General features: G+C 54.4%; 3 protein-coding genes across 5 annotated transcripts in view; 2 read left to right on the top strand and 1 right to left on the bottom strand.

The window, feature by feature from the left end:
• The window catches only part of ERCC1 (ERCC excision repair 1, endonuclease non-catalytic subunit), a 32,494-nt gene extending 30,246 nt beyond the window's left edge, over window positions 1–2,248 (top strand). For both annotated transcript variants that reach the window (XM_057711473.1, XM_057711475.1), the window contains 4 exons: window positions 322–421; window positions 1,463–1,534; window positions 1,750–1,818; window positions 2,140–2,248. In XM_057711473.1, the coding sequence (XP_057567456.1) occupies window positions 322–421; window positions 1,463–1,534; window positions 1,750–1,818; window positions 2,140–2,193 (295 nt within the window). In that variant the 3' untranslated portion in view covers window positions 2,194–2,248. The remainder of the gene's footprint in view (window positions 1–321; window positions 422–1,462; window positions 1,535–1,749; window positions 1,819–2,139) is intronic.
• On the bottom strand, window positions 2,083–5,609 carry POLR1G (RNA polymerase I subunit G). Of its 2 annotated transcripts, none has more exons than XM_057711472.1 (3): window positions 5,550–5,609; window positions 3,977–4,118; window positions 2,083–3,803 (listed from the first exon to the last, which is right to left on the bottom strand). In XM_057711472.1, the coding sequence occupies exon 3, from the start codon at window positions 3,764–3,766 to the stop codon at window positions 2,372–2,374; it is 1,395 nt and encodes a 464-aa protein (XP_057567455.1). In that variant the 5' UTR covers window positions 3,767–3,803; window positions 3,977–4,118; window positions 5,550–5,609; the 3' UTR covers window positions 2,083–2,371. The 2 variants fall into 2 exon arrangements, with proteins under 2 accessions (XP_057567455.1, XP_057567454.1); XM_057711471.1 differs by lacking the exon at window positions 5,550–5,609 and adding an exon at window positions 4,511–4,813.
• Window positions 5,610–6,052: 443 nt separating this feature from the next.
• On the top strand, window positions 6,053–20,813 carry PPP1R13L (protein phosphatase 1 regulatory subunit 13 like). Its single transcript, XM_057711470.1, has 13 exons — window positions 6,053–6,331; window positions 10,693–10,773; window positions 10,899–11,044; window positions 11,398–11,902; window positions 12,003–12,101; window positions 12,177–12,268; window positions 12,589–13,051; window positions 14,161–14,615; window positions 16,868–16,999; window positions 17,088–17,221; window positions 17,310–17,476; window positions 19,166–19,365; window positions 20,223–20,813. Exons 2-13 carry the CDS (start codon window positions 10,719–10,721, stop codon window positions 20,259–20,261), a joined length of 2,487 nt encoding a protein of 828 aa, XP_057567453.1. The 5' UTR covers window positions 6,053–6,331; window positions 10,693–10,718; the 3' UTR covers window positions 20,262–20,813.
• Window positions 20,814–22,719: the final 1,906 nt, after the last annotated feature.

The following is a 22,719-nucleotide window of genomic DNA, read 5'->3' as shown; positions in this document are numbered from 1 at the left end:
TTAATTGTCACTAGCATCCACCCTGCTTTACCGATGCGGAAACCCGAGGCCCAGAGAGATGGAAATCATTGGCCCAGGGTAACTCAGGTGGGAAGTGGGATCTGAACCCAATTGGTCAGGCTCCCAAGCTCTGGCCCTTAGCCAGAAAAGACATGTCAAGATGCACCCGCCCAGCAAGAGTTACCGCCAGGGGACGTTTAGGAGGTTGAGAATGTTTATGTCTCTGTATATTAGAGTTTGGAATCCTTAGTGTCAGCAAATGAAGTTAATCTAAAACATGATGAGATCCTCTTCCCCTGACTGAAGTGTCTCTCACCCCAGCCCTGAGGAGGCCGCACGGTACCTGGAGACATACAAGGCCTACGAGCAGAAGCCGGCAGACCTCCTGATGGAGAAGCTGGAGCAGGACTTTGTCTCCAGGGTGAGGCCACTTCACCTCCCTGCCTGGGCCTCTCCCCAGCTCCTCCTTGGGGGCTTGAGCTGCAGTTCTGATCTCAAGTCATATCTCTCCCTCCCCAACCCCACCCTCAGCTTCCAGTCCCTTCTCCTGCCCAAACAACAGCTAGAGGGGGCTTCCTAAGCACACACCTGAGCCTGCCCTCTCCTGCTCAAAACACTCCCATGGCTCCCCAGTGCCCTCACCATGCTCTCTAAGGCCCTGCCTCTTTGGCCCAGCAGCCCCGTCTTCCCCCTGCCCCTGCATTCTGTCACTTCTCTGTGTGCCCATCTTGTTCCCTCTGCCTTGATTAGCTGCCCAGTCCCATCTTTACCCCATCTCAGCTCTGATGCTTCCTTCTCCAGGAAGTCTTCCCAGATCCCCAGGCCAGGTCATGTGCCTCTGCTGGGCTCCCTCAGACCCAGCCCTGCCTATCTGGGTCACTGTGTCTGGAACTGATTTGTCTCCTGTACTGGACTGGGAGCTCCAGGAGAGCAGGGCTGGGGCTGTCTCTGTCCCAGTTGTGTCCCCAGCACCACCGAGCGCTCAGTGAGTGCTCAGGGAATATTTACCGAATGAAATGTTGAATCTGGGCTCCTACGATAAGAGTAATGGAGGACGTCCAAAGGTGGGTACTATTAGGACCCCCATTTGCCTGAAAACGGAGGCCCAGAGAGGTCAGTTCCCTTGCCCGGGGTCTCAAAGGGAGTAGGCAGTGGGGCCTGGTTATGAACTCGGGTCCAACTTCAGAGGCAGAACCAGCTCAAGATAAATGGCGTTTATCCTTGAATCACATCACTGACACCCTCTCAGCTAGTTGGGGATCTCTCTGAGATGACCTTTTAATCATCAAAACACATAATCAAAAAACACACCAAAAAAAAAAAAAAGCATTTATTGAGCACCTCCTGCATGCAGGGCAGTCTGAGGACACAGCAATGACCCAGTGCCACCCTCACAGGCTCAGTCGTGTTCTCCTTTCTTCTTCCAACCCACCTCTGCTTCCACCTCCCTCTCCCCTTCCAGGTGACTGAATGTCTGACCACCGTGAAGTCAGTCAACAAAACAGACAGTCAGACACTCCTGAGTACTTTTGGGGTAAGGAACAATTCCCTTGTGTCAGCAGGCATTTCTACCCCCTTGCCTTTTTGAGAAAGCCCCCCACTTATTTCCTTCTACCTCCCTGCCCCTGCCCCATCCTTCCTGCCTCCCCTGCCCTGCAGCAGGATCTCAGTTCCTTCCAGGGATATCAGCTGGGGCAGGGGAGAGTTTTGTGTTCACCTTCCCTGACTGTTGACTCCTACCTTTCTCAGTCTCTGGAACAGCTCATAGCTGCATCGCGGGAAGATCTGGCCTTGTGCCCAGGCCTGGGGCCCCAGAAGGTAAGAGCCTTGAGAATGGGCTCAAGGGGTTGGGGGCAGGAGGGGGCCCCAGATAAATGGGACGTCATACCCCAAAGTTCTGAGGTTTCAGAAGGCCCACAGTGCCTCTCCTACAGAGAGGGAAAACCGAGGGTCAGAGAGGGTGGGGACCAGCCCAAGCTCACACAGCCAGTCTGGGATAGAATCCAGCTCAGGCTACCTCTCTCCTAGCCCCCAGAGTTCCCTCCAAGCTAGGAGAAAAAGAACCAAAAGCCCACTCTGATGTATCAAACAAATGGCTCATTTAATGACCGCTTCCTTTTCTTTTTCCCTTCCCTCCAGGCTCGAAGGCTGTTTGAGGTCTTACACGAGCCCTTCTTGAAAGTGCCCCGATAACCTCAGCTGCCAAGGAGGCCCTCAGTGTAGCAATAAAGCACTTTCCTGGTCCAGGCTCCGGCTGGTGTGCTGGCGCGGTCAGGGGGAGGGGGAGTCTTCTCTGCTCTCTGCTTCTGATGGCCCAGGTGGCCACTTTCAGCTTGTCTGCCTTGCAGTCGTCGGTTTCCCTGGTGGAGGCTCAGAAGGGATCCTGCTGCGGCTTCTTCTTCCGCTTCCTCTCCTGTCCCGTGGGAGCTACCTCCCCAGACTCTGGATTCAGCAGTGGCTCTGGTATCTCCTCCTGGGATGCTGTCTCTGGCACCTGGCTTTCCTGGCCCCGCTTTTTCTTCTTCTTGGTGGATGCCGGATCTGCCCTGGCCTCAGGCTGCCCCTCATCGGGCAGCTCAGGCTCCATCATCTCACCTTGTGGGTTAATCATCTCAGTCCCTGGCTCTGTCTCTTTGTGCCCTCTTTCTTTCTTCTTCTTCTTCTTCTTGGTGGATGCTAGAGCTGCCTGAGGCTCAACAGCACCTGGCAGCTGGGCCTCCATCACTTCTTCCTGTGGCTCCACCACCTCTGTACTTGGCTCCATCATCGCGTTTTGCCGTTTTTCTTTCTTCTTTCTCTTTTTGGCAGATGCCAGAGGTGCTTCAGCCTGCAGCTCCACTTCCCGTGGCAGTACAGGCTCCATCATCTCCCCTGGGAGCTCCAGAGGTTTCATCTCTGGCTCTATAGCCTCAGTCCCTGGCTCCCTCATGACTTTGTGCCCCTTTTCTTTTTTCTTCTTCTTCGAGGACGACAGTGGAATGGCTTCCTCCTGTGGTTCCATCTTCACCTGAAGCTGAGACTCAACTATCATCCCTTCCACTGGCTCCATCCCTTCTGTCTCCTGCTTCTTCCTCTTCTTGCTAGGGGATTGGACTGTCTCTTCCAGAGGCTCGCTTTTAACCATGAGTTCCAGCTCCACTGGCTTTTCTTCTGACTCCAGCATCCCCATTTCTGGCTTGACCATTTCTACCTCTTTGGGCTTCTTTTTCCTCTTCTTGGTAGTGGATGGAGACAGCGCTTCCAGAGGTTCCAATGTCTCAGCATCAGGCTCTGTTGCCAGCGGCTCTATCACCTCTAGTTCTTTCAGCTGCTGCTTTTTTTTCTTCTTCCCCACATCCACCTCTGCGAACCCCAAAGCTGTGTCCACCTCCAGGGCCCCGTGCTCATTCACTGCCTCCTGAGGAACTGAGGCCTCTGACACACGCCTCTTCTTTTTCCTCTTCCCTGAGGCCAGTGACTCCAATGCTGAGACTGCCCCAGGCCCTGTGACTGGTGGGCTGCCTCCAAAGGCACAGAACCGAGGCTTCAGGCCAGGGGGCATCTGTGGTGGGGGATTTGCTGGAATGGGCTGCAGCAGGGTCCCTGTTAGGGATTCCTGGGGACCCTCAAGGATCCTTAGGCTGCCCTGGGGCGCCGGGGCACAGCTGAGTCCCCCTCCCGCCTCCGCTGAGGGGGCCAGCAGGGTTGCTTCTCCTCCAGCCTGAGGGCCACTGCTGCTGAGGACCCGGTAGCGGTGCCGCTTGCCTGCCAACTTGCCCTTCACCATCTGGGAGCCAGAGAGAGGCACAAGTCGCCCATTGAGGCTGAAGGGAGAAACGGGGGAGGGCAGAAGCTTGGTCAGATTCTTTTGGTGGGACAGGGAACAGCAGCTGAGAAGCAGCATTTCTGGGTTCCCCAGGAAAGCCCCTCTAAATTTCCCCCGGGTTCAGCCACTGGGGTGAGGAGTATTCCCGCGAGGTGGCATGGGACCACTCACCAGTCTGGGGCGAAGTCTGCGGGGGCCTGGATAAGCCACAGTTCTGTATCTGGGCCGGTCAACGCCTCCAAAGAGAAACGAGTGTGCTCTGAGGCTGGGGGCGTCGCAGTAAAGTTGGGGGGACAAGAAAACCGAGCAGCACCTGCAGAAGGGTAAACGGGAGTTTAACTGCTGGTCCAGTCCTCCGGGGCGCCTATTGGTCAATTAGTCCCAACTTCCTGAGCGCCCCAATTCTCTTACCGCGTCTTTCCGCTCTCCGCGTCTGTCCCTCAGAGGCGCCCCTATATCCGCCAACCCAATCCTTGTTCTCTCCAGTGGTACTCTCCACCTCCCCCCCACCCCCACCCCAAGATATCCTCTCTCTATCCTAATTCCACCACACACCCCCGCCCGCCATCGCTCGGGCGATACACTCTCCGCTGGTCCTGTCTCCGAGGATGTCCCTTTTTCCGTCCGAACGTTCCAAGGCGCCCCTTTTTCTCCTCCCGCTAGCCAACTCTCTGCACCCTGTCGGCCCGCCGTGAAGCAACTCACCGCCGGACGGGGTCCCCGCCATCCCGGGACCCATGCCTCAGGTAGACCTAGCCGCCAGAGCCACTCAGGCCCCGCCGCCGACCACGTGGAACCAAAGGGGTGGGGCCTCATCTGGGAGCTTCCAAGTGGCACAGGAGCGCGGGAGGCGTCGCTCGGAGCCCGCTGGCTCTCTGAGCACAGGTGGGGAAAATTTCCACTTTGTGCACAGCAGACAACCGAGAAAGCCATCTTTCACCGAAAGTCTGCTCCCAAAAGCAGCTGATTCGCTGTTTGGCGGGAGTTAGAGCCGCACCAGGTTCCAGAGGGTATCCCCACAGTCTCTCAGACATGATTTGCCCCAACGTTGCCTTAAAGGGGCAGCCACATTCTTAGGACCTATTCTTAAAGAGACAGGAAGATCGATTGGTCTGAAATTCTTAAAGAGGCAGGTAAGAGTCCAGGTCGGCAGGACTGTGCTTTCAGTATTACAGTCCCTTCTAGGGAGGCCCAGATGCCTCGGAAGTTCAGAACTTGAATGGGAGAGGTGGGAAAATGGAGAAATGGGGGTAATTCCTCCCGAAGGCGTTAACTGCCAGCCAGGGGCGGGGCTTCTGGGCTCCAGGGGAGCGGGAAATATAGGAGGAGGAGCCTGTGGGTACCTGGGCGGAGCCTCCGGACTCCGGAGCTGGACACGCGTGGGGCGGTGCGGACTAAGGGGCTGGGCTGTGGACCAAAAGAGAAGGGTAGATACCCTCGTGGATTTAGTCTCGTGCGTGGGGGGACATTTCCAAAGGCTTTGAGGAAGGGAGAGGGAGTAGAAGTCCTGACCAGCGCCCCTTCCCTGGCCCGGGGTGCGTGTAAACAGCGGCACGTGGATGCAGATTTGGGGGACACACCCACGCCCCTTCCCACGGGGACTGCACAGCGTAGGGCGACGGGCGGAGCCGCGGGACTGTGGCTAGACAGGGTGACCCGACTGCATTCCTGACCGGTGTGTCAGCGCTGATTCCCGCCCCCTCTGCCGAGATTTCGGATCCTACTTTATAATTGGGGCGCCCACCTTCTCAGCGAGCCAGCGGCTGCTCAAAGCGGAGGGAGCGTCAGGGGAAGAGGACGCGTTGCCTCCTCCCGGGATCGCCGGACAGTTCTCGCGCGTGGGCGAGACACCCAGGCGCGGCCCCTGCGGGCTCCGGGACTACAATTCCCAGAGGACTCGAGACTGGGAGGCGCCCGACGTCGGTCGCGGAAGCTGATGGGAATCGTAGTCCTAGCCTCCAACTTTGGGAGCTGTTCTTGGGAGATTCTATAAAGATCCCAACCACCCTTTTTACTGATGGGGAGATTGAGGCTTAGAGACCCGAGGGGATACTGATTTTAGCGAGTCCCTCTTCTCGCCTTGGGGGCGAGTATGTGAGTCTCCCCAGCCTCTGTAACCTTCTACCTCTTTGGTGGCGGCCAAATCTTCATTCAACAAGGGGGAAACTGAGCCCGGAGGGGTGGGCAGGAACTGAGGAGTTCGTCTCCTGCAGCCACAGCGAGGTAAGAGTCTAGATTCTATTTACACAGTCAGGTCACCCTTGGCCTTTCGACCTCGCCCTTCCTGTCTGTGAAATGGACTTTAGGTCAATCCAAATAGGAACGTACCCATCTACGTCCTGCCTCTCCGGGACTACAAGTCCCAAGGTGCTCGAGGCGACCCTGGCTCCCCCTCCCCTCTGGGACCCGCCTCGGAGTCACGTCGTCTAACCTGTTCGCGGAGCCTGCCCCGCCCCGTCCTCCGCTCCCCGCAGCCGGAGCCGGAGCCGGAGGAAGCCCCCCGGTGCCAAGATCTGCCCCGGATCCGTGAGTTACACCCCCCCATACTCCGGGGTTCAGCGGCTCTGGTGGAGCCCGACACTCCTGTCCCTGGGAGGGTCGGGAGGAGACTCGGACGCGAGGTCCCAGGGCGGAATTGGGGGTGCGCAGACGCCAGGGTTATTAGAAGGCAAGAACTTGGATGCCTGATTTACTGGGCAAAAGGAAAAGGGGCTCGGATGCCTGAGTTCTGGGAATGGAGGGCTCGGACGCCTTGGTCCCGGGGAGACGTTCGGAGCTGGGGCTCCTCAGTCCCTCGAAGTGGGGCTCTCAGAAGCCTGAGTCCTTGAGTAGAATTGGGGTGTTGGATCTCTTGGGGAGAGATGGGAGGCCACGACTGCTGGGACTCTGGAATGGGCGGCCATCCATGCCACCCTTCAGCTGCCTTCTTGACGGAGACTTTAGGTCTCCGAGCAGAGTTAGGGGTGGGGTGGGGATAGTGGAACCCGGGTTCTTGAAATGAAGCAGAACAAACACCCAGGGTCCCTCTGGAGGCTGTGTCCCGGTGTTCCCCCCACTTTCTGACTCTGGGGTGGGAGCCAAGGCGGGTGTGTGTATGTGGGGGGGGGGGGGGGGAGTAGGGCAGGTCTCCAACCTCCTCTGTGCCGCTGCGCGATCCCCAACATGTTATTAACCGGGGCGTCGGACCTGCCTAACCAGAGGAGGGACCTCCGCCCCGGGGCGCCCCCTGGCGGGGGCAGGGTACCCCCCTATTGCCCCCTAAAGGTGGGAGATATCTGGCATTGGCAAAGGGCGTTCTAGAATCCGGGGCAGAATTCCAGAAAGTGGAAGGGGGCTTGCATGGCGGGCACGATACAGCCATTACAGAGAGGACAGGGGTAAACTAAGGCTTTGAGGCCACACTGGCAGCAGAGTGGGGAGGGGGTGGGTCAGGCTTTGCCCTCCCCCTTCCTCAGCAGCTCTCTGGGCATCGGGATTCCATCCACTCTCACCGGATTTTCTGACTAACTTCTCTCCTAGGGCTCCTGGCCCTGACCCTGAGGTGAGAAGTGTCACCTCCACTCCCATCTGTCTGACCTGAGGTAGTGTGGGAGATAAGGGAGGATAGAGGCTAATTCTGGAGGTGTGTATCTGTCCTTGAAGCTGGGGGAGGGCATGGCCCGGCACCTCCCTCTGCCTGACTCCCCCTTCTCTCCACCCCCAAGCGTCATGTGAAGGGATTAAACAAGGGGGTGGGGGAGGCCGGGGGTTCTGATGAGAGAGGGACGAGCTTCCTAATGTCTGGGCTTGAAGGGCATTTGGTGATAGCCTGAGATGAAATTAAAAATAATAACTGTGGCTGCCAAGACAGAGCTCACAGCATGCCAGGCTCAGGGCTGGCCGGTAATAGATGGTTCCCATTGGCTACAGAAGTCTCCGGCAACTGCCCAAAGGTCTCACTTCCACTGAGGTTTGCTGAGCCCACCCCAGGGAATGACTTCTCTTTAGTTCAGTGGGGAAACTGAGGCTGTAATGTGGGCACAGACCATACCCTAGGCTTTTGCCACCTTCTGTCTGGAATCTCCCAGGGATTCCTATGCCCTGGAATGGGCCAGAAGTGAGGATGGCCAGAACTCAGGAAAGCAGGGGAAAATTTAGGGTTCTGAGATCCAAGGGCTGAAGTCAAAACTCCAGGGGTCAAAGCTGAGGGCTTTTAGAATCTCAGAAAGATTTGAAAGGGCCGTTTTGGAGGAAAAAAAAATTACTTCGGGTTTTGGGCCCTGAGTCTGTTCCAGGCTTGGGAATTAGGAATTTTATATGTGTGTGCTTTACTTTGTACCCTGTCCTGTTCGAAACTATACATAAATTATGTCATTCAAACCTCACACTTCTTTGAGGTGAATGTATTAATTCCCCCATTATACACACAAGGAAACTGAGGCACAGAGAAGCGAAATAACTAGCCGAAGGTAGAGATTTAAAGAGGGAGAAGGCCCTATCTCATTCCGCAGACGTCCACAGAAGGGGAAACCAGGCCCCAGAGAGGGTGGGGCCTCTCCCAGCCTTTGTCTATGCGGACAGAGCTAGAGGATTCCAACCTAGGTATTTCCAGCCCAGCCTGGCTCTCTGATCCGGTTCCTACTGAGAGTGATTCCTCCAGGAACCGCACCACCGCCACCGATTTTTTTACCCTAAAGAACCTGGCTGGGATGCAGAAGATGCGGGGGAAGGAAACCTAAGGGCGGAGGGGAGGGGAGCCCAGCGGAGAAGACCTGGCGGTGAAGGACGGGGGCCTGGAGCTGAGGCGCGGTCCGCGCCACCCTTGCGCCCCGCCCGGCCCCGGCTCCCCTGCCGCGGCGGGAGGTGCGGCACCTGCCCGGGCCCGCCGCGCATTCCCTGGGTCTGAGCTCAGGCCCGCAGGGGTCGGGCCGTGACATGGAGCGTCCCCTGGCGGCCCCGACGCCCCCTTCCACATCAGCCCTGGACCGGCTCCACGCCCAGCCTTGGCATTTCCTTAGACCCAGAGGATGTCAGCGTCTTAGAATTTGGGAATCGTGAAATCCCCAAAAGAACCACTCGCTACCAGAATGCCGGCCCTGGAGGTAGCATAGATTGTTCATTTTTATATTGTAACAAACACAGAGTGTTTCCTCTGCGTTTCTGAGATTCTAAAAGATGCAAGTTTTGATTCCTATGGTTCCTTCCTCGCTCTTCCTCTCCCCCCCCCCCCCCTTTTTGGCCATGCTGTGCAGAATGTGGGCTATTACCCCGACCAGGGGTCGACCCTGACCCTGTGCCCCCTGCAGTACTAGCTCAGATTCTCAACCATTGGACCGCCAGGGAATTCCCCTATCGTCTCTACTTTTTGAGGCCTCAATTCTCATAGCCTCAGATCCTCACAACAGTCCTCTGAGGTAGACTGCTATCTATCCTCATTTTACAGATCAGGAAATGGAGGCAGTCTTGCCAGGTGGGACAGTGGTGCCACCAGATTCGAACCCTCCTTAATTATGCTTTTAGCAACTCCACTATACCATTCACCTGGACTTTTAGGACTTTGGAATGCTGGGATAGATAGAACTCAGTTCAGGAAGACAGAGAAATCTAGGATAGCCAAAGTGGAGAATTCTAGAATGTTCCAAAGGTAGACTCTTGGACTCAGAACTTTCAAACAATAGACTCTCAAGCTGAGGGTTTTAGCCTCTGTAGAAACTTAATTACAAACTCAAGGTCCTTATAATTTCAGAATCTAGGCCTCTGAGAGATTGAATAGCTCTCAGAATAGCTGATCTGCCTCCTCCTTTCACAGTTGGGGAAACTGAGGCCCAAGGAGTGGAGGGGACTCGTAGCCCAAGGTCACACACTCCTAACACACCCAAATGAGCCACCAGCCCCAACAGGTTCTGTTTTGAGGCTTCCCAAACTGAGGCTAGAATTAGCATGCCCCAGCCCGCCCTGCTGCCCATGCCTGCACCCCAAGTCAAAGCTAAGTGGTCGGTTGGTGCAGCGGGGAGGTGGCCTAGCTGGTGGGCGTGGCGGCTACCATGGAGATGGGGATGGTGCTGGCCTGACTGGTTCCTGGTGGCCTGGCTCCTTCCCACTGGGTTGGTGACCACAGTGGCCCAGCCGCCCCTGGCCACCTCCTTGTTCTTCCTGTTGACACTGGGTCTGTGTGAACATGCTGTGTCTCCTCTGGGTGGGGATTCTGGGGAGAGGAAGCTGAGTTGCCCCCATCCTCTGGAGCCCCTCCAGACTGACAGAGATGCCCCAGAATGACAAGTTAGGTCTGGATGTGAAATCTAGTATGTCGACTTCCTGCAGGGTGACCTGGAACAAATGTTTCTGAGCCCCACTTTCTTGCCTGCTATGGAGGTTTTGATCATGGGATAAGGTATTGGGCGTGAAGCACTTGGCACAATTCTAGGGGGCAGTGTTCTCTCAATAAATGGTTGTTGTTTTATTTTATGATACCCTCAAGCAACTAGCAAAGGTCCTGGCACATAGCAGCACCATCATTATTTTTAAAAAGATCCCCAGCATCTAGCATGGTGTCTCTTGGTCCCTAGTAGGCATTCAGCAATTGATAGTTACTTTTATTGCAGCCTCTGTTCACTATAATGTCTGGCACATAGTAGGTGGTCAGTGGATAATTGTTGAAGGAATGATCACATCTTATCAGGGCTGAGATAGAGAGATGGACAAGGAGCCACGTAAAGAGAGTGAATCGTCCTGAGCTTCCCTGGAGGCTTTGCAGGAGTTGGCATTCCCCAGAAGGGGAAGTAGAGGGGCATAGCACTTCCAGTAGAAGGAACTAGGCGAGTAAAGGCACCGTCCCGCTCCTCACGGCCCCAGGTTCCCCGTGGGCAGGCTCTGAGCAGGCTCTCCCCCTCCCCCCTCCCCAAACGCAGGCTCCCCGCTCCGGCCGGCCGGCACCATGGACAGCGAGGCGTTCCGGAGCTCGGGGGACTTTCTGGACACGAACTTTAAGTGTGAGCTGGGATAGGGGGCGGGGCTTTCCGGGGCGGGGCCCTCGGAGGGCGGGGGGGAGTGGGGGGGGGGGAAGCTGGGCCCTGCCCAGAAGTCCCGGTCCTCACTGCCACTCCCGCCCGCCCAGCTCTGGCCATGAAGCACATGGACCTGAAGCAGATGGAGCTGGACACGGCGGCGGCCAAGGTGGACGAACTGACCAAGCAGTTGGAGTCGCTGTGGTCAGACTCGCCGGCGGCGCCTCTGGGCTCGCAGGCCGGAGCGCAGGCTAGGGTGAGCCTGCTAGCCCTGGTCCCCACCCGGGCCCCCGAAGTCAGCATCTTTCCCCCAGGGGTTCAGGCAAGCCTGTCCCATGGGGCTGTGCAGGCTGTGGGCTATTCAAAGGCACTTGACAGAAGGGAGCAGTAGAAGTGGACATCTGTCAGGACCCTCGGAAGAAAAGGGGCTTTTTTCTAAGCGGCACAAAGGCACCGTATGTGCTAGCCGCAGCCCTGATTGCAGGGCTCTCTATGTCTGAATCTCCAGCCCCGTCCAATTCTCTAGGGTTAATTTTCGGTCACCTCTATTGACCTACCAAACCTCTACTAATGTCTCCTTTGACACTTCAATTCCCGACCTCCCCACAGCTGTCCCGGTACAGCTCCAGCCAGGTCCCCGAGCCCTCCAGCAGCCGCGGGTCTCCCCGGAAGGCGACCACCGACGGCGCAGACACCCCGTTCGGACGCTCCGAGAGCGCCCCGGCTCTGCTCCCCTACAGCTCGCTGTCCCCTAAGGGTCGGCCGTCGTCACCGCGCACCCAGATCTACCTGCAGCCTGATGCCTACGGCAGCCTGGACCGCTCGCCCTCGCCCCGGCCCCGAGCCTTCGATGGCGCAGGCAGCCCCCACGGCCGTGCGCCCTCCCCTCGGCCCGGCCCGCTCCGCCAGCAGGGTCCCCCCATGCCCTTTGACTTCTTGGGCCGTACCGGCTCTCCCCGTGGCAGCCCCTTGGCCGAAGGACCCCAGGTTTTCTTTCCCGAGCGCGGGCCCTCGCCTCGCCCCTCGACCGCAGCGTACGACGCGCCGACTGCCCTTGGGGTCCCCCTGCTGGGCGCGGGCAGCAGCGCTTTCGCCCCGCCTCTGCGCGCGCAAGGTAAACCAGGGGGCCGAACTTGGCGGGTGGCAGGCGCGCAGGGTCGAGGACTAGCTCCCCCGTCCCGCTCCCCGAATCCTCAAGGGCAACCTCTCCCCAGACGACCTAACGCTGCGTCGGCGGCCCCCCAAAGCCTGGAACGAGTCTGACCTGGACGTGGCGTACGAGAAGAAGCCCTCTCAGACAGCGAGCTATGAACGTGAGTGATGGGAGGCCAAAGGAGTCGGGGAGCCGAAGAGGCGTCCCCCAGACCCTAATGATTCCCGCCTCACAGGCCTGGATGTCTTCGCGCGGCCTGCTTCGCCAGGCCTGCAGCTGTTACCCTGGAGAGAGAGCAGCCTGGATGGGCTGGGGGCCTCCGGGAAGGTGAGGGGCCGGCCGGAGAAAACTGGGGAGGGGGCTGCTGGGCAAGGGTGGAGTCAAGGCTAGTCTCCGCCTCTTTGCTGCAGGGTACGCCGTTTCCCTACCCTTCCCCATGCTCTTCCGTTATCCTGGATTTCCATCTCCTCCCTGACCCTCTTTCCTTTCCCGCTCTCTATCTTCCCTCCCCTCCTTCTCTCCCTTCTCACCTTTCACCTTTACCTCTCTCCTTCTTTCCTCCACTCCCTTATCATTCGTTCCCTTATGCCTATCTTCCTCCCACCTGAGCCCCTTCTATCTTCCTTCTCTCCCTCTTTCTCCCCCAGGACAGCTTCACCAGCGCCACTCTGCCCCGCAATTACAAGGTCTCCCCTCTGGCCAACGACAGGCGTTCTGATGTGGGCAGCTACCGCAGATCACTGGGCACCGCGGGGCCATCAGGCACTTTGCCCCGAAGCTGGCAGCCTGTCAGTCGAATCCCCATGCCTCCTTCCAGCCCCCAGCCCCGCAGTGTCCCCCGCCAGCGCCCCATCCCCCTCAGCATGATATTCAAGCTGCAGAATGCCTTCTGGGAGCATGGAGCCAGCAGGGCCAAGCTCCCTGGCTCCCCCATCTTCTCCCGAGCTCCCCCACCTAAGCTGCCTCCCCAGCCCCAGGCACCCCCCCAACCCCAGCCCCAGCCACAGCTCCAGCTGGCCCAACAGCCCCAGCCACAACCACAACCCCAGCCTCAAGCCCCTGCCCCAGCTTCCCAACCCCCCCAACAGACTTGGTCCCCTGTGAGTGAAGGTGAGTCAGCAATGGGGGTTCTGGAGGGCTGGGTGAAGGGAGGACAGATGGCTGGGGACCAAACCACCTGGGGGACCCATCACAACCAAACACCTGTTTCCAGACACTGTCCCTGCAGAGAGTGAGGCCAGATGAGCTTGGAGATTTGCTCAGGAACTAGGGATAGCACAGTGCTTAAGCATGGACTATGGAGTCAGACTGCCTGGCTCCATGCTATGTGACCTTTGGCAAGTCTCTTAACCTCTCTGGACCTCAATTTCCTTGAGTGTAGAAGGTAAATAACGATAAAACCAACCTTATTGGGGTATGGTACTAGATTATATAATCCATATGAAGTCCTTAAAATAGGGCCTGATGCATAGTAAGCCCTCGGTAGCTGTCATGTTAGTCATAATAATTATTAATAGTTTTTGGTGTGATATCAACTCAGGGCCTGGATTTAAGCAGACCTGCTGTGTTACTCAGGATAAAGTAATCCATCTGAGCTTCCATTTTCTCATCTGTGAAGAGAGGTTAATAATATTTACTTCATAGATTATGATGGACACTCAATGAAATAACGTATAAAATGATCATTATAGATTTCTACCTGCTTTAGAAGCTCTGATAGAGAGGCATGAAACAGAGAGAAGAGACCAAGTACCAGGATTCTAGTCCCAGCAATTTTCTGCCCGAGATGTTAGGAGAGGAAATTCTTGGAATCTTATAAAGTCAAGTCTATCATAATGATGGAGCAGAGATTCTGGAGTCAGATAAAACTGAGTTTGAATCCGAGCTGTGTGGCTTTGGGCAACTGACTTGCCTTCTCTGAGACTCAGTTTCCCTTTCTGTAACAATGAGATGATAGCCATATCAACCTCACAAGGTAGTGGTGAGAATTCAATAAGGTAGGCATGTAAAGCACAAGGCACATGCTAGGTGCTTGCTAAAAGGGGGATCTTATAATTGTCTATTATTCACCACCCAGGGAAAGTGTAGCCCCGAGAAAGCAAGGAACTGCCTTGAGGTCACACAGCAAATCAGGCATTGGTTGCAGGTCCTGGAAGTTGTGGGGAATCTCTCGGGTCTCTCAGGGACTCCTCCTCTGATGGGGCTCTTGTTCCTTCCAGGCCTCTCCAAAGCTCCCACTGAGCTGGAGCCCGAGCCAGAGCTGGAGGGGCTGCTGGCACCAGGGCTGGAGGCTGGTGATGCAGATGAAGGGGCTGTAACTCGGCCCCTTAGTCCCACACGGCTGCAGCCAGCGCTGCCGCCCGAGGCACAGTCAGTGCCCGAGCTGGAGGAGGTGGCACGGGTGCTGGCAGAGATTCCACGGCCCCTCAAACGCAGGGGCTCCATGGAGCAGAGCCCCGCTGTAGCCCTGCCCCCCACCCACAAGAAGCAGTACCAGCAGATCATCAGCCGCCTCTTCCATCGTCATGGGGGGCCTGGGGGGCCCGAGCCTGAGCTGTCCTCCATCACTGAGGGATCTGAGGCCAGGGCAGGGCCCCCTGCTCCAGCCCCACCAGCGCCCATACCAGCCCCAGCCCCTCTCCAGAGCAGCCCACCAGAGCAGCCCCAGAGCATGGTAAGTAATATAGGAGGAAACTGGGGTATGCTACTTAGCATATGGAAGCATCCTTTCCCTTTTAGGACAGAACCTGGAAATTGCACACATCACATCTGCCGCATTCCACTGGCCAGGAATCCAGCTGCAAGGGAATCTGGGAAATGTAGATTTTAATCTAAGTATACCTGTGTTCACAAGAAAGGGAGAACATATGGAGGGGCATCCAGAAGTCTTGGCCACATAGAGACGTTCTCTGCTTCTCTCTGCTTCTCTCCAGTAACCTGTGCCCCCAGGGCTTCCTTTAAGGAATCTTAGTCTTCCGACCTGGAAATGACTTTGTCTTGGCACTACAGAGGGTTTATTCTAGGGTCTGAAAAGCCTGCCTGAATCAAGGCCGTCACCATTTCTCTCCCTAGTTGCCTCATAGTCTCTCGAGTCTGCCTCCTCTGGGGATCTGCTCTCTCCTCTTACACCTCAGCAAGCCCATGCCATGGCTAGAAATGGCCCACCCAGCCCTGACTCAAAATGACCTCTCCGTTCAAGTCTATGGTGTCCTCTGATTCTAGTCAGAGCTTCTTCCATTCAGATTTTCAAGAACATGTCTCTGGACTCTGAGGCTGTGGGTGTTATGGTTAAGTGCACCAGCAGCAGAGCTAGGCTGGCTGCCTGGGTTCAAATCCCAGTCCCACAGCATTTATTGGCCATGCAACCTTGGGCTAGACACTTAGCCTCTCTGTGCCTCAGTTTCCTCATCTGTAAAATGGGGATGAAAATAAGCATAGGGTTGCTGTGAGGATTTAATACATTTATACAGTGCTTAGAATCCTGCCTGCCACTTAACTGTTAACTACTACTATTATTGTTATCATTTGACCAGGGGATGGTCTCCTGCTGATCTTGGTCTGGTTTCTGCATCTTGGCTGGGGGGTGGGGGAGATGTAGTTATGTGGAACAATCCTGATTGCTCAGTGTGGGTAGACAGAGGGAGGAGAAGAAGTTCCACAGAAGAAGTGGGGGCAGGTGGACCCCAAAATACCTATTCCCAGGCCCTTCTGAGGGTGGAGCCAAGAAATGTTGAGGCTCAGGATCTTGAAATCAAGAATGGAAGAATGACACCGTCTCAAAATGGTCAAGTTGCCTCGTAGAATCACAAAGTTCTGGCCACAGAGAAACCTGAAAACTCACAGAATTCAATAATTAAATCCTGGCGTCACAAACTCAGAACAGTGAAGTTGCAGAATCCTAGAACACTGAAGGTTTGCACAGGAAATTAGAATTAAAAAGTTAGTAACACAAACCCTGGCTATTACTGATTCTTGAAGTCCCCAAAACTGAAAATTAAAGACATCATTTGAATCATAAAATCACAGATTAGTACACTAATATGTTATAATTCAGCATTTTATTTTAAGTGAACATTTTCTATTAGAAAGGAATATACAAACATAGTAACTAGGAAGAAATAGATATAAGTAGAATAAAGAGGCCAAAATCACAGCACAGAAAGAACCATGATTAACATTTTGCGTATTTCCTTCCAATCTTTTGGAATGAAATTCTAACCATAAAATATTCAAGTTCTCAATCATAGAATCTTGGGAATGCAATGTCCTGGGTCCTCAGCAATTTGAAATGGCACAACCTAGCATTTCTGGACTCACAACTTATTGGAAACTTAGCATCAGAGAATTTTGAAATCAGTGGCTCTTGGAATATTGAAATTCCAGAATCTTGAAACCATTGACATCAAAGACCAGAATCACAAATGCTATGTGCTCAGAATAAATGAATTTTGTAGGAGGATAGTTGAAAATCAAAAATAAGAAAGCACAGGGAATAATATAATAAATATGATTCCAAACATCTGAAATTAACACTTGGTAACATCTTGTCGTGTGCTTCATAGCATTTATATATACATATGAAAGAAATGAAATTATGGATTGAATATCTGGCTTCCACAATCATCCAACCTCACATTCCCCCAGCTCCTTCTCAGGTCTCAGGGCCTAAGATTCCAAAATCATCCGATTCCCTGAGTGTTGCAGGGAACCAGAGGCTGTGGAACTGAGGCACCTTCCTCCCCATGGCCCCCTGGACTCAGGTTCTGTACCTTCCTGGGTTCAAACCTCAGTCCTGTCTAGTTGAACGACCTGGAGCGGCTGTCTGGTCCCTGAGCCTCTGTTTCCCTGCTCTGGGGAATAGGTATATTAGCAACCCCCCAGCCCCACCCCCACCCCAGGCCACTGAAGCCCCCTCTTATCCCCCAGGAGATGCGCTCCGTGCTGCGGAAGGCCGGCTCCCCGCGCAAGGTCCGCCGCGCGCGCCTCAACCCGCTGGTGCTGCTGCTGGACGCCGCGCTGACCGGAGAGCTGGACGTGGTGCAGCAGGCGGTGAAGGAGGTGAGTGCTGCCCGCCTGGCGGGGTGCGGGCGGCGGACGCGGGATGGTAGCCTCGGGACTGAGCCTCCCGCTCCACCGGCCCGTCCAGATGAACGACCCGAGCCAGCCCAACGAGGAGGGCATCACCGCCCTGCACAACGCCATCTGCGGCGCCAACTACCCCATCGTGGACTTCCTCATTGCGGCGGGTGCCAACGTCAACTCCCCCGACAGCCACGGCTGGTGAGCCCCGACCGCGCGCGGCGGGCGTGGGGCGGGGACGGCGCTGCGGGCCCCCGCGCGGCCTCTCACGCCTGCCTCCCACGCCTAGGACACCGTTGCACTGCGCGGCGTCGTGCAACGACACGGCCATCTGCACGGCGCTGGTGCAGCACGGCGCGGCGATCTTCGCCACCACCATCAGTGACGGCGCCACCGCCATCGAGAAGTGCGACCCCTACCGCGAGGGTTACGCCGACTGCGCCACTTACCTGGCAGGTGCGAGGCAGGGCTGGGGCGCCTCTGGGGGAGGGGGACGCAGGGACTGGGACACCCAGCTGGCAGATGTTGGGCGGGGAAGGCCGCAGACTGCGACTCCCAAGAGTGGACACGGGGGGCTGTGCCAACCTTGTGGCAGCATCACAGAGGAGAGGCCAGCGGGATGGACCACCTGTGGGGGTGGCGGACTGGGCCTCCCACCTGGCAGGTGCACGATGGGTGTGTGGGGGCAGCAGACTGTGCCACCTTCGAGGGAGAGGGGGACGGGGGAACTGTGCCATGCAAGCTGGACCCCTGTAAGGGGAAGAGTGGTTGTGGAGATTGGGCCGCTTTAGCTGCTTACTCATCTGCGGGGGTGGGAAGTTGGATGTTCCAACTATACCATCTACCTGGCCTGTGGTTGAGCACGTGGGCTGTGCTACCTGTGGGAGATACAGTACCACACAGGTGACAGGTGAGCAGGCCATGGCTTGGGGACTCTTCCACTTGTAGGGAGACACGAGGCTGTACCATATCTCTCCGGGGGGGGGGGGGGAGCACATCACCTAAACAGGTGATGGAGGAAATAGGTAGGCCGTATCCTGGGGATGTGCCTATGGTCTGTAGCGCGCACCTGGAGGGGCCATCTCCATCATAAGGTGGGGTTCAGGACTTCACAGAGTTGGGGTGAGGCAGGCTGTAGGACCTGGGAGTGGGACAATGTATTTGAGAGGTGAGCCTAGGGGGACTACACAACAGCCTGCTGTTCTGTGGCAGAAAGTGGGTGGGAGCCATGGGGCTGTAACACCTGCCTTAGGGGTGAGCAGCCGCCGGCCAGGACTGGACCGCTGGGGCGGGAGGTAGACCACCCACTGAGGAGGAGAAGGGCTGTAACCTCTAGGAAGGGGGATTATGACCACCTTCGTCACAGGTAGATGGAGCCTATGAGATAAGAGGATTGCACCCACCTACCTGCCTGGACTTGGAGAGTTCTGTGAGGATGAAGTAGAGATTGGACAGCACACCTGAAACAGGGGGGGAGGGGTGCGTCGAGAAGGAGAAACTGGAACACAGTGGACTGAACCATTAATGAGGCGGGGAGCATGGTGGACTGTACCATCTGGAAAGGGGACTAAATCATTTGTGGGATTAAAGGGGGTGTTCGGGTGGCCTATACCATCTGGGAAATTATTACATTCTCTTTGGAGACTTTATCTTTTGGGGAGCGGGCTCAGTGTGCACTGCAGCATTTGGAAAGGGGGAGTCGGGACCACTTCCTGGCGAGGCGTAGGGCTGTACCATCTGAAGGAGGGGTTGAGTCCTCTATAGACTGCAGCACTTAAGCTGGGGGGGTGGGGGGCGGGGGGCGGTGCAGACGACTGTGCTTCTAGGAGTGATACGGGGACTTAACCGGTACAAGCGGAAATGGGGACCACTGACCCTGCCTCGGGGGTTGGTGGCCCGGCCTGATGCACCCCAGTGTTTTAGAGACTGCCAGTCCCGGCAGCTGACTCCAGCTCAGGCGCCCCTCTCCAGACAGGGGTACACAAATTTTCAAGCGGCTCATTCCCGGGGGAGTGAGGGTGGGGGCGGGGCAGGGGCTGGTGCCAAATCCCAGGGTCTGCCCCTGTCCGCAGCGTGTCTTGTATCCCTGAGTGTTCCCAGCCCCCTGGACCGGGCGCTGACGATCCCTGCGGTGTCCTGTTTCAGACGTGGAGCAGAGCATGGGGCTGATGTACAACGGGGTGGTGTACGCCCTCTGGGACTACAGCGCCGAGTTTGGAGATGAGCTGTCCTTCCGCGAGGGCGAGTCGGTCACTGTGCTGCGGAGGGACGGTCCAGAGGAGACAGACTGGTGGTGGGCCGCGCTGCACGGCCAGGAAGGTTACGTGCCCCGTAACTACTTTGGGGTGAGTCCAGAAGAATATTGTGCGGGTCTCCTGATAGCTGTTTGAGGAAAGGGGCGATCCCATGGGAAAAAGAGGGGCAAGAGGGACAGATCATTATATTGGGACGGAGAGGAGGTCAGAGAGTCCATTATCAGTCTTGGGGAGGTGAGGAATAGCCCATTACAATAACGAGGGAGGTAAGGGAGAGTCCCCTTTAGTTGGAGGAGGAAGAGCCGGTTACAGGTGGTACTTCATGGGGTACTCACCAGTACTGCCTTCCTGGTTATTTGATTGGTTCGTGCTCAATCAATTATTTTTAATTATTCCTAATTATATTCATGGGGAAGTAAAGAAGAATGTATTTTAGCCAAGGGAAGTCATGAAGTATCCCATTTTGGTGATGGGGGCAGTTAGAGAATTGTATACTACAGGCATGGTGGTGAGGAAGCTTTTGTTACACTGCATTGGGCAGGTTGAGGAAGAATCTATTAACAAAATCATGGTAGAATTGAGGGAGGTTCTACTAGGTTAGGGGAGTAGACCAGGAAGATACCATTATATTCCTGGGAGAGAAGACAATTCCTTTAATTGAGGGCTAGGTGGAGGCAGGGAGAGGCAGGCATCGTTTTTACGGCCCTATGGGAGACTCGGAAATACTTCATTTCATCAAGCTGGCTGCTGATTGGAAGCCCCTTTGGTGCTTGCAGGTGACAGGGGATTCCGGTGTGGTTTGGGAGAGACTGAGAGAGTCCATTAGGAAGGGATGGGAGGATGGAGACAGTCCACGTGTTTGGGCGTGGATCAGGTGATTATATTAAATTTGGGGTGGAATGAAGGGGTGGGAGCTCCTGGTGTCTGAAGAGCCTGTCTTCCCTCAGCTTTTCCCCAGGGTGAAGCCTCAGAGGAATAAGGTCTAGCTGGAGAGAAGGACGTTTCCAAGGGAGACAGGAGGAAGTAGCAGCTGCCTTTGCTCCAGACCTCCTCCTCCCTTACTGCTGCATCCCTCTGCACCCCAAGCCCTTGCAGGAGCGGGGTCCTTGCCAACATTCTCTGCTTCCCTGGAAGCCCTGGGGAGGAGAAGCCCAGCCTTAAATTTAGAACCCTGCCTTAGATATGGGAGGTTGTGGTGGGGCTGGGAATCACTGGGGGCAAGAGAGACTCCCCCATGTGCCAAATCAGATCCCATCCAAAGTGCCTCCTGCTCCTACTGCCAATGCCGCCCACCCCCCACCCCAGCCCTGCAAAAACAAGCCAACCCACCATTCCAGTGGCGCCTGGACTGGGTCACCTCCACTGGATTTCCCCAGGAGTTACCTCTGCCCCCATCTCTACCCCTTCAGGGGAGAGGTGAAGCATATTAGTCTCTATCAGAATCCCTGTTCCCCCTCCCCAATTAAGTGCCTTCACACAGCACTGGTTTTATAACAAAATGGGGAAGTTTTTCTTTATTAATAAAGGTAGTTTCCTTCTCTTTGAGTTGCGTTCTGACTTAATAAGTATTCATCATTGTTACTATTTTTGGTAAACCAGTCTTAAAGTAGCCCCTTTGGAAGAGATTTCCGTCATGTGAATCCAATCCTTCCTCTTTCAAATATGCCTTTGTTTTTTGCAGTGTCAGTCTTTTTTTCATGTTTTGAATTCTTCTTTTTAAGCACTGGATACTGTTTCCTAGATTCCATCTCTATCCTTCTTGATTGACTCTTCATTTTGCTGGAGCACATCCTCCAGTCATTCCCTTGAGAAAGAAAGAAATATTTTTGAGTTCTTGTAGGACTAAATATATCTTCATTTTACCCTCCCACTTTATTATAGTTTGGCTGGGTATAAAATTCTAGCTTGGAAATATATGTATCCCTTGTCATTCAAAGCTATTTGCTTCCTGAGTTGGAATGCAAGTTTGTATAACAAAGGAAACCTGTTTTTACCCCCTCATATTTGTTTTCATTCTCCTTTTGCTTTGAACTTGTATTTTACTTGCTTTTTCCTGGAAGCTTTTGGGATCGTCTCTCTTTCTTTGGTTCTGAAATTTCATGAGGATATGCCTCACTGTAGCTTTTATTCATTAATCATTCTGACCCTAAGTCTGTCCTTTCAATCTGGAGATTCATATCCTTTGGCTCTGGGGAATTTTCTTGTATGTTTATGTGTTGGTTTCTGTGTGTGTGTCTGTGTGTGTGTGTGTGTGTGTGTGTGTGTGTGTGTGTGTGTGTGTGTTGACTTCTTCCTCTTCATTTTCTTGCTTTTTCTGGAATTTTTATTTTTTGGATGGTGAATCTTCTGGTTTGAGCTTTCAGTTTTCTTTTTCTCACCACTATTTTCCATCTCTTTGTCAATTTTCCCCTTACTTTCTAGGAAATTTCCTTGACTTTATCTTCTAATCCTTCTGTTAAAATTTATATATCATCTATTATTTTGAATTCCCAATAACTCTTTCTTGTTATTTAATAATTTTTCATAGCCTCCAGTTCCTATTTTATAAATGTGATATCATCTATTATCTTGCAAGGTATTTTGTAAAGTATTTTAGTTACAGGTGTTTTTGTGTTTGTTTTGTAGCTTTCTTCTTTTTCCTGTGTAATCTTTGTTTCTTCTGGGCTTCTTTATTTTGTATGTATTTACACTACTCTGATCTCTCTTTTGCATAACAGAGATACATTAGCTTCCCCTTACTGCTGTAACAAATTATCACAAATTTGGGTTAAAAAACACAAATTTATTATAATTCTGGGGGTCAGAAGTCTGAAACAGGTCTCAGTGGCCTAAAATCAGGGTATTATCAGGGCCATGTTCCTTCTAGGGAAGAATGTTTCCTTGCCTTTTCCAGTTTCTAGAGACTGCCTGCTTTTCTGCCAACAGTCTGTTTATAATGATTTAATATTCTCTAAAATGATAAAGATTTTCTCTGCCTTGCTCCTTGCTTTCTTCTGAGTCCTCACTAGCAGAATTGCTAACACTCCTATTTCTACTAAGGGTCTACAAGGCAATCTAGGCTTTTCCCATCCTCTTCTTGACATTCTTCCAGCCCATTGCCTAATTCCAAATCAACTTCCACATTTTTAGGTATTTGTTACAGCAGCACCCCACTTCCGGTACCAAAACCTGGATGACTTTCCCATTGCTGTTTGTAAAACATTATCACAAACTTGGAGGCTAAAACAATACAAATTTATTATCTTACCATCTAGAGGTCAGACATCTGAAATGGGTCTCACTGAACTAAAATCCAGGTGTCAGCAGGGCTGAGTTCCGTTCTGGAGACTCTGGGAAAGAAGCCCTTGCCTTGCCTTTTCTACTTTCTAGAAGCTGGCTGTATTCCTTGGCTCACAGCCCCCTTCTGTCTTCAATGCCAGCTCTTGGGTCACTCCCATCTCATAC

This window comes from Hippopotamus amphibius, chromosome 16, assembly GCF_030028045.1.
Source record: "Hippopotamus amphibius kiboko isolate mHipAmp2 chromosome 16, mHipAmp2.hap2, whole genome shotgun sequence".
In the NCBI taxonomy this organism is placed as follows: domain Eukaryota; kingdom Metazoa; phylum Chordata; class Mammalia; order Artiodactyla; family Hippopotamidae; genus Hippopotamus; species Hippopotamus amphibius.
Note: the sequence above shows the minus strand (reverse complement) of the source record. Positions and strands in the feature narration are given on the sequence as shown.

Coding starts and splice junctions, on each gene's coding strand:
- PPP1R13L (XM_057711470.1), top strand. CDS start 10,719: ATGGACAGCGAGGCGTTCCGGAGCTCGGGGGACTTTCTGGACACGAAC. Junction 11,903..12,002: donor CCCGCCTCTGCGCGCGCAAG/GTAAACCAGGGG, acceptor ACCTCTCCCCAG/ACGACCTAACGCTGCGTCGG. Junction 12,102..12,176: donor TCAGACAGCGAGCTATGAAC/GTGAGTGATGGG, acceptor CCCGCCTCACAG/GCCTGGATGTCTTCGCGCGG.
- POLR1G (XM_057711471.1), bottom strand. CDS start 4,544: ATGGGTCCCGGGATGGCGGGGACCCCGTCCGGCG. Junction 4,119..4,510: donor GGCGGGGACCCCGTCCGGCG/GTGAGTTGCTTC, acceptor ACCCTTCTGCAG/GTGCTGCTCGGTTTTCTTGT. Junction 3,804..3,976: donor GCAGACTTCGCCCCAGACTG/GTGAGTGGTCCC, acceptor TTCTCCCTTCAG/CCTCAATGGGCGACTTGTGC.